The 15,000-nt window shown below is 40.1% G+C and overlaps 1 protein-coding gene across 1 annotated transcript in view; it reads right to left on the bottom strand.

Annotated features, from left to right (window-relative positions):
* Nucleotides 1-1,644: 1,644 nt before the first annotated feature.
* LOC137983593 (dedicator of cytokinesis protein 9-like) overlaps nucleotides 1,645-15,000 on the bottom strand; it is a 66,336-nt gene continuing 52,980 nt past the window's right edge. The window contains exons 37-44 of the mRNA XM_068830742.1: nucleotides 9,824-9,967; nucleotides 9,693-9,734; nucleotides 8,876-9,044; nucleotides 7,864-7,940; nucleotides 6,453-6,566; nucleotides 5,498-5,598; nucleotides 4,980-5,118; nucleotides 1,645-2,538 (exon numbers count right to left, since the gene is read on the bottom strand). Of these exons, the coding sequence (XP_068686843.1) occupies nucleotides 2,488-2,538; nucleotides 4,980-5,118; nucleotides 5,498-5,598; nucleotides 6,453-6,566; nucleotides 7,864-7,940; nucleotides 8,876-9,044; nucleotides 9,693-9,734; nucleotides 9,824-9,967 (837 nt within the window). The 3' untranslated portion in view covers nucleotides 1,645-2,487. The remainder of the gene's footprint in view (nucleotides 2,539-4,979; nucleotides 5,119-5,497; nucleotides 5,599-6,452; nucleotides 6,567-7,863; nucleotides 7,941-8,875; nucleotides 9,045-9,692; nucleotides 9,735-9,823; nucleotides 9,968-15,000) is intronic.

Raw genomic sequence — 15,000 nt, 5'->3', positions numbered from 1 at the left:
GAAAAACCCTCCGAGTCAGGTTGAGGTCGCCGGGCTGATTGCAGAGGTGGGACTCTCCGAATGGCATTGAGGTACGTGCGGGTTGGAGCGGGGGAAAAAACCTCGGTGCAGGGACTGGAACTAGCAGAAACTTAGCCCACGTAACACGAGTATATAAATCCTGAGCACATTTCAATGGCTGACGGACGTTACAAAGCATGGAATGTAGCCTTCACTGACAAAAGTAATACTGTGAGTTCATACTCACGTAAAAGCCATTCTATACTTTATGCGTGGCAGATAAAGAGGAAGGATTTTGCAGAATTGAAAAGTAATTATATAACCTTATACTGATTCGGAGAAGGGTGATAAAACTTGAAAACACAACATAGTAAAGTTGGCTTTCGTCAAGAGTAATTTCAATGACTTGAAGGACATTATACGAAGCATGCAATGTAACCTTCACGGGCAATAATAATACTATAGGTTTATAATCACATAAAAGCCACTCTATACTTAATGCGCGGTGAAATGGTTTTCCAGACTCCAAGAGTGAGCGTTGCTGAATAGGAGAAGGGTCAGAAAAATCGCAGACACGACGCAGTGGAGTTGGCTTTAGCTAAGAGTTATTTCCGCGCCCCATAGACGCCAAATAACCGCCTAGGGGTTACATGGTCAGCTGCGTGCTTGCCGCAGGGATGCGGTGCCTTTCAGACACGAGAGAATCTTTTGCCCAGTACACATTACATTGATTCCACATGGATAAAACTGATTTATCTCGAAAACTGGGAAAATTACGAGATGCACAACTGACTGGAAGCCATGTAAAAATTAGTCCTTTTTATTTTATCTCTTTATTTAATCATTACTTGTGCTTTCGGGTAACAAAACACTTGTATGAAATGTTGAGACTGCGTCGCGGTGACCGTAAACAGCAAACGTCACGCTGCACTTTGCGGATGGCCAAAAATCAGATACTTGCTTAATTTTTGCTTCTCAAAATTGAGATACAAGTTAAAATAAGTGAATATTCATTGTTTTGCGTCAAGCAGCAGCCTTCCACAGGCATTTCTCGTTTGCCGTTTCACGTGCACGCAACGCTAAATCACAGTATTAACTGAAGTTCCACGAAATATCGTTAATTCTAAGAGTTCGTTCCTTTTTGGAGGAAGTTAAACATATTTTTCTTTTAAACCACTTATTTACTTAAAAAGTATGTAAAAACTAAGGCTGTACTTGTGAATGATTTTTCTACCTAGTGAGAAATTAATAATGCCTAAAAATGCTCGGAATTACAAGATCTCACCGGCGAGGATTCTCTTGTCTCCTTGGTACATAGACCTAACTAAATCGCTATAAATACGATTGATTGAAACAAAATAACATCTTATAACTATTCAAGTTTCTTTCGTAGTGAATTTTTCTTCAATGTGTTTAAAAAGGAATCACAATAATGTTAATTTTATTTAAGACTGTTGAATTGCTAGATTATACGTTTACGTTTAGCCGATAAATTAGCCCCAAGATTTTTACTTAATTTACACCTATTTCTCGGACGAAATTTCCGTCTTAGAGCTAATAGTATTTGACAATTTGAACTCGTATTCAACACGAATAAAAATAGGTTGACTTTTAACGGCCGAAGTAACCCATCCTTTTTATTACTCACATGAACATGGGCGGAAATGATAAAATGGAAAACGGAACAAAATCGCTGGATGGGCAGAAAAAACGTTACCAGTTACTTGCCACCTCTTTACCAATTTATCCCTCTAAGTTACAGACATTTCAATGTCTCTCCGTTATGTACGCCATATGATGCACGATCAATTTCAGACTAACAAAAATGACGGAAAAAAAAATTATTGTTACAACATAAAATAAGAACAGATGCCAAACTTGTCTGATAATGCAAGTTTGTGAGGGCCTTATACTCAGCGTTGTCATTTTTCTTCGCCCTTTCAGGACTCGACAAATACCGCTCACAACTCAGTTGCAAAACATCTGCATTAATTCCAAGGTGAACCATATGACCAAATAAAATCGGAAGTTTTTGTCTGCTTCAAGAAACAGAGGATCTATGACTAATCTTTTTTTTTTTTGACAGGTATTTCGAGTCTTCTCTTTCTTTTACTAAACGTATGACAGCGCAAAAGAGATCTGTGTTCCTTTGAGCAAAAATAAAACCTGCTGGTCTTGTCTATATCGGTTCACTGTCAAAACAATCGCCCCAAGGGCAACACACAGCCCAGTGATGAGATCCGACACCCATTTCATCTTTCTTTTGAGGAAAGTACAACACACCAGTAAGTTCTCACAAGTCTTTGCAAAGATTCTAAGGAACAAATTCTGTTAGCTTCGTTGTCGCTTTAGTGACTAGCTTCAAATAAGAAGATGAACGACTGAGACGTAAAATACGTCTGAATTGAACCCATCGCATCAGAAATCCATGGTGATAGGCCATAAGTGTGTCAACGTGACACAGTCATTCAGTGAGTTTGATTTCTTTCACATAACAAGCGACGACACACTACTGGATGCTGTCACCGTGGTGCAAATCTAGGATAAATGGAAAAAAGTAACCATCAAATGATGCCGGTGTTGAGACTCCTATTGAACTAACTGCAACAGCCATTACGCCACACTTTTATCTTCGACCAAAATGCGATAATTTAATTAACAACTATTGGATGAGGTTGAGCATGATAGCGATAATTAGGGACTTAAAGCAAATCGCTACAGCTGGAGCTGATACGGCTGCCGGAAGTAAATTTCCCCCAAAATGAGACACTGCGCGTCTACGTCGGTTACATCCAGCCGTAGCGTGAAATTTGACTACGTGAGTCGGGATATTTTGCGGTAGTGGCTGCTATGTCGTGTTTATTTCGCTTCTCTGCAGACCCTTTTCAACGGATATCTCGGCATTTTAAGAATTCCACTGGATACTATATCCTTTAAAGTTGATATAAGTCAAAGATTGTGTCAAGATTGCCTCTCATAAGCTTCAGTGTAAATCCGTATAAGTTTTGGTAAAGGTGTTGGAATGGCGAAGTGAATCAAGTGAAATAATCGTGTTCAGCATGAGGTTGTTTTTCTTCGGTTAAGTTTGCTTTGAGGATTTAGTGAAGATGTTTTATATCTGGATACTATACGATGCTATTTTGCTTCTTTGAGTATTGACATATTTGTGTTCTTCACTGGATATTCTTTGAGATATTTGTCTCTGAAATTATACACTTCATCCACCAAATTGTTAATTCTACAAAGTGTATGGGATTCGCTTTTTCTCAGAAATAATCTGTTTGTCCTAACAAGGCGTTCAACGCCCATCTTTCTTTGGGCGAAGCCACTTGGCTGTGAGAAACTAAATAAAAGAGATATGAAACTCATTAGCCCATGTTTCTTTGTATTTCGCTTTGCTAAACTTAAAGTTTAGTAGACCACCGAGACGTACTCTCCCCAGACCTTTTCAGTCACGGCAGCCGTAGTAGCACCAGCCGTAGTGATTTGCTTAAACTCCCTATTATCAAGGCCAAAGTTTGTGTTATCTGCCGAAGCCGAAGGTTGAGGCGGATAACACAAACTGAGAACTTGATAATTATCGCTATCATGCGAAAACCGAATCCAATAATTGTTTTATTATGCATATTCCTGAACTGAGCTCCGCCATGACAAACTGATCAAACTGCTGGTTAGTGTGTTACGTGAGGTCACTTCTGCATGTATAAAACTTTTGTCTGTAGGTATGACGTCAATTCTACATGTATAATAAGCACTTAATGACTGGCCCCAAGGGAAACAGTGAGTTTTGTTTCCAGTGAGGCCAGTCATTAAGTGTTTTGTTGTACCTCCCAACTCAAACTAGAACAATACACGGATTTCTACACGGAATTTGCCGCGGTTTTTCAAAGGTGCACGACCTGACCACGTGCAAGTCGAAAGTTCAAGTCGTTGTTTCCTTAGGGGATTAGTGAGTTTTGTTTGCCCTGGGGAGTTAGTGAGTTTTGACCCATGGCACGTGACACATTCTCCTTCAATCGGAAAACGTATTTGAGTTCGGAGGTATAACAAAATCTATTGTCTGCAGGAGAGCAAGCAAGAATTAGCTGCGTGCTTACAACTAATCAAAATCGAGCTGGTGACACCGTATAATAATACAAATTAACAAACACGTGTTCTGCATTTATAGAGGGGATTGATACCTCTCATATAAGCACATACTAAGTGTCACAACAGGCGAAGTACTTGTTTATCTTTAAACATAAGAACATTCTAATTCGCCAGTTTGGGTAAATGCACTGCAGCCACGTTAGGATACTTGGAGGTGACAATGACTGAAATGCCGAGCTCGACCATTTGCTGACCTAATCAACTCAGCCGCGACTACGTCAAAATTATCGAAATGGAAATCTATTGGCTTTGGTCGTTCAAAAGGTGAATGGCACTATGAACAAATGGATAGAATCACAACCAGCGGATGATCAATTGAATTATATTGTAAAAACGATCAGCGTTATCCACCCTTCGAATAAACCAGGCCTGGTACTACAGTTCTTGTGAAGAATATACAAAGACCTCTTAGTAACCTGGTTTTTCGGTCCGTACTGTAAAATAAAGGACCGAGTTTTTTCCCGTTGATTTATAGCCCGCGCGCTCCGCGCTTGGGTCATAAATCCACGATAAAAAAAAAAAAGGAGGATCCGTAATTTTACAGTACGGACCGAGAAAACGAGGTTAGTAAGATGTTCATTATGTCTCTGTGCTAATCAGCCGCGCGGTAAAAGATAATAGTTGAAGTCAAGCGGAAGGTTCAACTCCCAAAAAGACTGCCCTGTCAAAATCCGAAACAGGAAATCTTTTCGGCTTTTTGAAATAGTTACTTGCAAGATTCATTCAAGTTAATGTAACATAAACGACATTCTTTCATCAAGACGTGAATGAACGGAAAAGTTCAAATTGTTTGCTTTGGTAATCCAAAAAGGTTACTGTCAGGGTCTTACTTCATCTCCAATGTACTTGGCAAGCCGTGTTTTCAGCTGAACGTATTTCTCTTTCATATCTTCCTGGTACATTCTTTGATCCTCTTTTATCAACTGATCGTTTATTTCCAAGGCCTTTCCACAGCAAGCGATGAATTCCCTGAAATAACGATCAAGTTAAACAATTATTATAGTAGATATGAATGACATTCCCTTATACGCATAGGACGTTGACATGACAACAGTTGGACGGGACTGATTCAAAGGCTCGGGTAAGTTAAAATGTTAACATATGTCTCGATACAATCCTTGCACAGAGAATTGCCAGTGTAAAATATCATCGGCTTCACTAAGGTTTGAGTCTAGATTACGTCTTGCGAGTATCTTACATATAAGCCATTTAATTAAAATTATTTTCATCATCAATTCCTCAAAAGCAAACAAAAATGATATAATGATCCCAATCGCGATCCTTTAACCCTGAAAACTGTTATGCTGCTGTTTCGCACAGTTTAGGCAGAAAAAGAAATGTTACACACCGGTAAACCTGCTGGAGTGTTTCTATGTGTTTATGTGGATGCGATGCCAGCACAGATTTGTCGAGGAACCCCTGTGCATACGCCAGCTGACCAGCATTCACCTGAGGAATTACAAAACAAAACAAAACAAAACAAAACATACTCAAAAGGACGCATACGGCACTGTATCAAAGACCATCTCATGAATATGAGAGGGTACTGAGGCTAGTACTATCCAAAAGTGTGCATGTGTGTTGTACTGTAAGGTAAATGTCCAATGCTTTTAGCGGTGCAATACGGTCTCAGCTCTTTTTGTTTGAAAAGTGATTTTAAAATGCAATATTAAAACCATTTAAAAATGGGCATGAAGCTCGTCACCATTCCAAAATAACCACAATAGAAAACTCTCACATTATCACCTGGTTATACACCGATAATACAAATTTAGCCGAAGCTTTTGTCATCGAGTCGTCTAGATCTTCTCGAAATCAATGAACAATCGCCTGCCCTCCAGCACAAAATCACCCGCCCCTCCCTCCCCCCCCCCCCCACTCCGCGCACCGGTGGCTCAGTTGGTTGAGCACCGGACTGTCACGCGGGAGGTCGCGAGTTCAACTCCGGCCGGACCAACACTCAGGGTCTTTAAATAACTGAGGAGAAAGTGCTGCCTTTGTAACTACATCTGCAAATGGTTAGACTTTCAAGTCTTCTCGGATAAGGACGATAAGCCGGAGGTCCCGTCTCACAACCCTTCAATGTTAATAATCCTGTGGGACGTAAAAGAACCCACACACTTGTCGCTAAGAGTAGGGCACGTAGTTCCCGGTGTTGTGGTCTGTCTTCTGTAGTGTATCATGGTTGGGAGGGCAAAAAAGGGGCCACAGTAATTGGCGCAAGCTGTTGTGGCGCTCTGCCAGCTTGACTGGCAAAGTTATTAAAATACTCCCTCTGAATACATGAGGCAACACTCGTGTACCTGCACACTGACACTGCCTTGTAAAACAAGCTGAAGTTTCTTCATGTCTGGAGGATTCTGAGTGATAACATTATTTAGCTCCTTAACTTTATTTTGCATCTCATCGAATGCGACCTGAAGAAAAATAAATCACACGAATGGCACATTAAAATTACAATATACATCAACGTAAAGAAAAACCAATAAGGAAGAAGGATTCGGAAGTTCAAATGAGTTTCGATAAACTGCTTGGTCTTTTAGTTGCAGTCAATCATATTTGCGGCGAGAGGGGCTCTGAAATCGACAAAGTGTATCGAAATGCGCCAATTATAACGCAGGATTTGACCTCCTTACCCGTCCTGCTACAGTGGTTAGAGAATTTAAGCAAAGACGACGAAAAGCGAGAATGTGATCGGTTCAAAAGGAAAAATAATCGTGCTGCACGTGCCGCAAGCGTTTCACTGCATTTTTGCCGTAGTCCACAAAACAACGTGAAATCACCAAATTTTAGGTTTTGACAACAACATGAGCATACAGCAATGAACCGTTCCTTTTCTACTTTCACTTTTAAACGGTTCGAACCTATCTAGTTACTTACAGGATAGTTCGCCTGTACTGCAGATGGGATTAACCGTAGTTTTTCGGCTGTAAGGCGCAGCATTTTTTCTCAAAGAAATTGCTTGTTGGCCCCAAATGTGATCTAAACTCAAGGTGCAACAAAACTTCTTAGGTTCCTTGTCGCCATCTTGTACGTTAAACTCGTCCCAGTCTTCCCCTTACTGCGATTCCAAAATGGCGGCCTCACACCATCAATGTTCGTGATGATGGCCCTCACTTCTTAGCGTTGTACAACCAAAACACCCGCAGGAAAGTACTAATAACAGCAGGTTATTTCAGAACAGCAGCATTTTCTCTAAATTGTAGTTGAATTTCCTTCTGCCATTGTTCTTGATCTGCGATATCACTTGCGATAGCGTTAAGTTATATTTTGTAAGGTCAAGTTTACTTTAGCCTCAATTTGATTCATGGGCATTCAAGTAATAATGTTGAGACTTAGAATGCATATTAGAACTTCGGCATTGCATGGTAACATTTTTCATAGATTTGGTCTTTTCAAGTCGCAGATGTGCAAAGAACGGTAAACTCAAACAAACCACTTTTAAACAAATTATATGCTAGTGTTTTAGTCACGTTTTTTGAGGTCATTATCCTATCGCTAGTTGCATGCATCTGGTTTGCGTTCATTTGACTGTCCTAAAACGTGTGCGTCTTCTTCGATAAGCCAAAGAAAGGACAATATACTAGTAGTTAAGTGTAAATATCATTGCTTCAAATTCTGTATACTCTTGACTGGCTGAATTTACTTTAGTTTCACTTTGGTTAGGACAATGAATTGAACTCGTTCCTTAGAACTAAGGTAACACGAACTAACCTCAACTGGTGTCACTTCGTATTGCTCCTCTTGGACCACAAGAATTCGCGTCTTTATGTAAGGAAACGTGTTGGATGCTAGAAGAGAACGTGCAAAACAAAAATCAACATTAATTAACACTTCGCTTGGTGTATCAGTGACTAGTATTTTACTGGGTTCTTTTCTGGAAACCCCGGTTTCCCTCCCTCATTATAATCGATTCACAGCTAATGTGCTCCGACATCAAACATGGACCGTACAGCGGCTGTCAGAGGTGCCTATTGGGTTAGTTTAAAAATACCATAATACTCGTTTGTTTGCCCTCCAAACGTTTGCATAAGCATAAGCATAAGCATAAGCAAAAGCAGAGAAAATAAAGAAAATGTATATGCAAACTTTTGGAAGGCAAAAACAAAGCGTATTATGGTATTTTTAATTATAGTGGCCTATGTACGCTTTCGTCCCGATGTAGTGAGCTGTACTCTTCGCAATTCACTCAAAAAGACTGCATGAAAGATGGGCGATAAACACAGCCATCTATTCTATTCTAAATATATCGTACTGTTGTAGCATTACTAGTTTATTCCACACCCTTTTTGACCGCCCATTCCGTCATTTTAAACTCTTTTGCCCTTTCTAAGCAACCCAATTCACCCCCTCCTCCCCCCAGACAATAGAGATCTTTAGATCGGAGGAGGAGTACTACGAGTACGAGTTTTCCGTTCTGAGCACGCGCACTTCGAAACATGTCGGCCTCCAAACCTTATGCGCATGCTCAGTACGGAACACTCGTACTTGTAGTTGTCCTCGTCATCTGATCTTAAGGTCCCTATTGCTGAGTCGTAATTCCTGTGATCTTTGACTCCCAAACGGGCAACACAGAATGGGGAGGGGGGTTTTTTTGCAAATGTATAGCGTGGTACAGATAGTCCTGTTATTCTATATCTAAAAACTGCTGTATAGACAATGTGTCAACACATTCTCAGCAAGAAAGCGTCTTTCTGCGCATGCTCAAAAGGCTAAATCAACTTACTTGTCAGGATAGTTTTCCTCTTGCATTGTTCTGTTAGGCTGCCATGCGCTTTGCCGCCGCAGGTAAATGGCGTTTCATAGATAAATCGCCTGATGTTGTTGTTACGCTCAAACAAAGTGGGTCTGAGCTCCAACTCCTCATCGTCGAAATACGGTTGCACGTAGGTTATCTGCAAATTTCAACAAATGCAATACAGGGACGGCGAGGTCATATCGGGGTCCTATGAACTCACACGGGGCGAATTATTACACAAGAAAAACTATCAACAAAGAGTAATCAATATTCATTAATATGCTCTTTCTTTTTGTCATGGTTGCACTCGCACAAAAATGTAAGGTAACTAATCCGTTCACCTCCTCCGGGATATAAATCGAACTCACAAGTGGCCAAATGGCTCGTAGCTACTCGGGCCACAAATAAACTATATGCTCTCCAAACGTCATTTGACTGTCCTGTTAGCTACCCTTAGTCAGTTGGACAAACATAGAAGCTACGACTCTAGATTTACCTTCATGTTTCACGGCTAATACAAAAAGCTCTTAACTTCAAACGCTCTTATAACGTTAAGAGTCCATAAAATACACCAACAAAGCCGACGAAACTAAGAACAAAGTCAAAGCTTAGATCGCTTCGTAGGAAGAACGCTAACATAGCGAAAATGAAATGTGGCCAACGTCTTTAAGTAGGAGGAACTGCGTCAAAAACGACGAAACAATACAGGAGCGTGAGAAATGCTTTAATTTTGGACTTAAGCTGGATTACGCAAGTGAAAAGAATTCAAACGGTAGGATAGTGTACTCAAGTTATCAAAATATACCTGAATGTAGCCAATCTTTGAATCCAACGTTTCTGCATGCACCTGAAAAAGGAATCATTTTTACGTTAGGTTTTCAGGCCTCTAGGCTTCCATTCGTCCACTGCTTCCAAAGAAAGACACCATTCATTCACCTTTGCAGACTCCATGATGAGTTTGATGTTATCTCTGCCGTGTTTTCTGCAGTAAATTTGTTCCAGTCTATGTGAAATCTCGGCAAGACCCGTGATCTTCGGCTCCTTGTAGATAAATTCCTTCCCGTCATCATCACCAAACATCTGAAAGAGAAAGAAATTGGTCATGAGGCCATGCAAGCCAACGTCGTTTTTAGGGACCGAGCTATTTTTAGATTTATTTTTTCGCGAAACAAGACCCTTCCAAATAATAAGAATTTATTACCCATGGGATTGAGAATGGTTACTCGTGCAAAGCCACATCTTATTTAAATAACTTGTCTAAAAATAGCTTGATCTACATGGAGCCCAGTATTGGCCCCAGTATTCTTGGGTTTCACTCACGTGATCAACAGGCATGTTTTTCAACGAAAACAAAAGAAGACGTAACGAGATGCTTCCGTAAAGCATACACTGGGTTGCCTGTGGTATGTGTTACAGAAAATCAGAAGGCACTGAATTGTGTGGTATTGACCTACAGCATTCCAGTCTCTGAAGAATAACAAATAAAAGAGAAGCGAGAAACATTGGCTTCTGGGCTGACGTGTTGATAATTTTCAAGTTCCCTCACAACTTCTTTTCACCACAAGTTTAAGCGTGCTCTCTGAGCATCTGACAGCTTTGTAAAGTTCCCTGGGGCCCGTTTCTCAAAAGTCCCGAAACTTTACGGGGCGTTTTCGGGTGTCACAATTCCCTTTGTATCTGAAGAACGGAGAGGATTTAATTCATCAAACTTCACAGCTATTTTTCTTTTTGTTGCCTTGAAAACATATTAAAAAATCGGCTTTCTAAAACAAGCGGTTGGTAATTTCACAAATGGCTTTTCGGGCCCGAAAAGTTTTCGGGACTTTCGAGAAACGAGCCCCTGAAGTTAATCCCCCTCTTCGGCGGGTTTAGTATCTGGATGCGGACTAAGCAAAGAACTGATTTTGTTAGCTTGCTTTATGCGAAACAAATATTGATGCAAAAGTAAATAAATAGTGATACAAAGTTTTTGGGAAGAGCAGAAGGAAGTTTTCTGGACGGTCGATCGAGAATAAAATATTTTGCCATCAGCAACAACATTTATGACATGAAAACAACATTAATTTTTAACCCCGAATATAAAGTTACGATCAGCGACAAACATTCTGGGAGATTTTTGCTATTGTACTTTTGGCTGCAAAAGTAAAAGCGCAAAATCGAAAGTGGTATCGGATTCAGTGGCCGCCGTGATGAAGTTACCGCGGTGTGTTTACTCGCGAAACAGTGAAGCATCTGTGTCAAATCATCATTTGACACAGATACCGGGTTTTTGTTTTTGTTAGTTTTCTTTTTCTTTCAAGTGTTATAACGTTTGACAACAAATGTGCGAATTCAACACAAAGATCACAATCGCCCAACTCTTCAGGTTGACAGTCAAAACTTTACTCTCCAAGACGAGATTATTTATCGCCAGGTAATTCCATCGTTTCGGGGATAGCAGCTACTTTATTATTAATCAGTGTCACATTTTTTTTGCCGATTTTGGGGGTCATTTTCTTGAAACTCAAGCAAGCTTCCAACAGACCTGTTTATTTTCGTTACACTATACCACAAAAATGCTCCCGTATCACATTTCAACACACGTATGCAAATTTGTTAAGCTCGAAAATTCACAACATGATATTGAAGTTAAAAAAGGCTGGAAATATCTCCGCAAAATCCTTTTCCACCGAAAAATTAATCGAAACAAACAACATATTTACTATCAGAGGCAAAAATACCTTCCTATTTCAATTGCGTGCGTGCAAACAAGAGATGCAATTAAATACATTTTTGACAGTTCACATCAAACCCTTTTCGACTCGGAACGCTGACCGTAAATAATGAAGCACAAAAGCGACAACAACTTTCATTCAAATAATTCTTCACTGTCACATTTCCAAATATTTTACACCTTTGCAGACTAGAGTACAAAATACCGGTAAATGTAAATTGTCAGACAACTAAGATGCGACTTGAGTAAACACTGTGATGCATTCTTGTAGGCGTTCGATTCCTTCAATGTTAATATGTTAAATCATAGTAACTATGGTTAAATCCATAAAAAATTTGCGATTTGATTTCCGTGTTTTATATAATACCAAGTTAGTAAAATATTAGAAACAAAGCTCACTTGATATCCAAAGGCGAAAAATGAAATTGTTGTCGAAGACCATTACTCGTCTCTTAAAATCCAGATATTTATTTTTCAGCGCTGTCTTGCTCATCCAATTGACGATCCATTCTTGAGCTCAATGAGGGTATATTTTGTTTAAAGATCCACTAAAACGCCATTCACGTCAATGACTTATTAGTGAAATTTCCAATTGTTATACCGGAAGACTGTGCAGAGTTGAGAACAGGTAAATACAAAGCTGACAAATAGCGAGACAACTGAGATAACAGATACACTACATGGATTCCTCCTCTGTCTTTGTTGAACCCATACTGAGTTACCAGAGAACTGTTCATTTGGTTTCAGTGTTGTACAAAACACCACACTTGGCAAAATTTTAGGAAGACAGCTCACTTTGATTATGGCTCGACGGGCAACAGATTGGTGTCGAAGTCCATTACTCGTCGCTTTTAACATTCGACCGCCTGTCTTGTTCAGTATCCAATTCGCTTGCCATTATTGACCTTCATAAGGGTACATTTTGTTCAAAGATCCACTAAAACGCTATTCGCGTTACACGACTTTCGACGCCATTGCCGGTTAAGTTAATCGTTCTACTGTGTCTACCAGAGAAATCTACGCATTTCCCACTACCCTCTCCATCCTAAGAAAATAAGCGCAGAAGGCTCTATGCACTAAGACACCACTTAGCAGGGGAGTGACAGGCAAGACTTTTACCGACTCGGAAAAAAAGAAACTAGATGCTTCTGTGAAGCATACACTGGCTTGCCTGTGGTACGTGCTACAGAAAATCAGAAGGCACTGAATTGTGTGGTATTGAAATACAGCATTCCAGTCTCTGAAGAATAACAAATAAAAGAGAAGCGAGAAACATTGGCTTCTGGGCTGACATGTTGATAATTTTCAAGTTCCCTCACAACTTCTTTTCACCACAAGTGTGCCCTATGAGCATCCGAAAATTTTGTAATACTAAACTTCACTGAAGTCAAGCCCTGTTTCGCGGGGTTAGTGTTGGGATGGGAGACCAAAACAATAAACCGCTCATGGAAAACAGAAACATCTGACCGAAAATACTATTAACGCTAACAAATGCGAACTCAGCAAGGTACAGATTCTGTTAGCTTGCTTTATGCAAAACAAATATTGATGAAAAAGCAAATAAATATTGATACACAGTTTTCAGAAAGAGCAGAAGGAAGTTTCTCGGACGGTCGATCGAGAATAAAATATTTACGACATGAAAACAACATTAATTTTAAACCGTGAATATAGAATATAAAAAGTTACGATCAGCGACAAACATTTTGGGAGATTTTTGCTACGTTCAAGTAAATTGCAAAATCGAAAGTGACATGACCGGAATTCAGCGGGCGTCGTGATTAAGTTACCGCGGCATGTTTACTCGCCAAACAGTGAAGCATCTGTGTCAAATGATGGCAAGATACCGGGTTTTTGTAAGTTTCTTTTTCTGTCAAGTGTTATAAAGTTTGACAATGAAATGAGCGAAGTCAAAACAAAGATCACAATCGCCCAACTCTTGTTTATGCAAAGTCAAAATTTACTCTCCAAGACGCGTACGACGTTATTTATCACCAGGTAATTCCATCATTTTGGAAATAGCAGCTGCTTTATTATTCATCTGCGTCACAAGTTTTCACTGATTTTGGGCCTCATTTTGTTGAAACTGAAGCACGCTTCCAACAGGCCTGTGAACCCTTCCTGCTTACAGAGCAATACTAAAAAACTTCTCCCATATCACATTTGAACCTTAAGCTCGAAAATTCAATACACAACATGATATTATAATTCACAAAGGCAGAAAATACCACAGAATCCTTTTCCAGCGAAAATTTTATTGAAACAAACAACATATTTGCTCTTAGAGGCGAAAACCTCTTCCTATTTCTTGCGTGCGTGAAGACAAGAAACTCAATTGTGTCAAATTACCATGTACTTCAGGTAAATACTGCTCACTTTGATTTCGTCTCGACGGGCGATAGATTGTTGTCGAAGTCCAGTACTCGTCGCTTTTGAGATTCATGCCTAGTTTATCCAACTGACTTTCCATTATTGAGCTCCATAAGGGTATATTTTGTTTAAGGATCCACTAAAACGCCATTCGCGTTGCATGACTTTCGACGCCATTGCAGGCTAAGTTGATGATTCTACTGTGTCCACCAGAGAAATCTACGCAGTTCCACTACCCTCTCGATCCTAAGAAAATACGCACAAAAGGCTCTATACACAAAGGCAACACTTACCAGGGGAGTGACAGGCAAGACTTTTACCGACACGGAAAAAAAAAAAAACAAACAAACAAACTAAACGCAGACCTCGACTGGGTTTGCCCATAGGCAACCCAGTAAAAAAAGAAAACGAAAAATAAAAAAAAACGACGAAATGAAAGACAGATTCCGTCTGGGTTTGCAATAGCAACCCAGTAACAATAGCTTTCAATTCCCGGAGGATTGGATCGGGACACCAACATGGCCGCCATTGTATTGTTTGGGGACACCAACATGGCGGCCGTGACGTCATGTAAATCCAAGAATTGGCCCCTGGTTATGGGCTGCTGAATTGGTCGAAATAACGTTACTGAGCTGATGCTAGTGACGATTAAGACAAGAAAAAAAAAAAAAACAAGCAAAACAAACTTAGTCGAGCCATTGAAATTTCGTTGAAAGTTCAAGCCTGACCTGGAGTAACGTGTCACTGGACCTTAAAGGTAGTCATGCTATGTATTCAGATTTGGCGTTAATCGCGGTCCCGCAAATTAGGCTTAAAGACCGAGACACTAGTAGACAAGTCGCTCCGTGAGTACTACTTGCAAACTAAGCCGCTGCGACACGGCGCCTGTTCGTTTCACATGCAGTGATCTTGAATGAGGGGGAATGTGAACTAGTTTTCTTATTCAATATAGCAGACCATATGACACTCTCTTATTGGTTCATTTATATTCTGTCGCAGCGACTTGATGCCGGAAGTGCACACGCTGCGA

Source organism: Montipora foliosa, chromosome 13 (assembly GCF_036669935.1).
Source record: "Montipora foliosa isolate CH-2021 chromosome 13, ASM3666993v2, whole genome shotgun sequence".
Classification (NCBI taxonomy): Eukaryota; Metazoa; Cnidaria; class Anthozoa; order Scleractinia; family Acroporidae; genus Montipora; species Montipora foliosa.
Note: the sequence above shows the minus strand (reverse complement) of the source record. Positions and strands in the feature narration are given on the sequence as shown.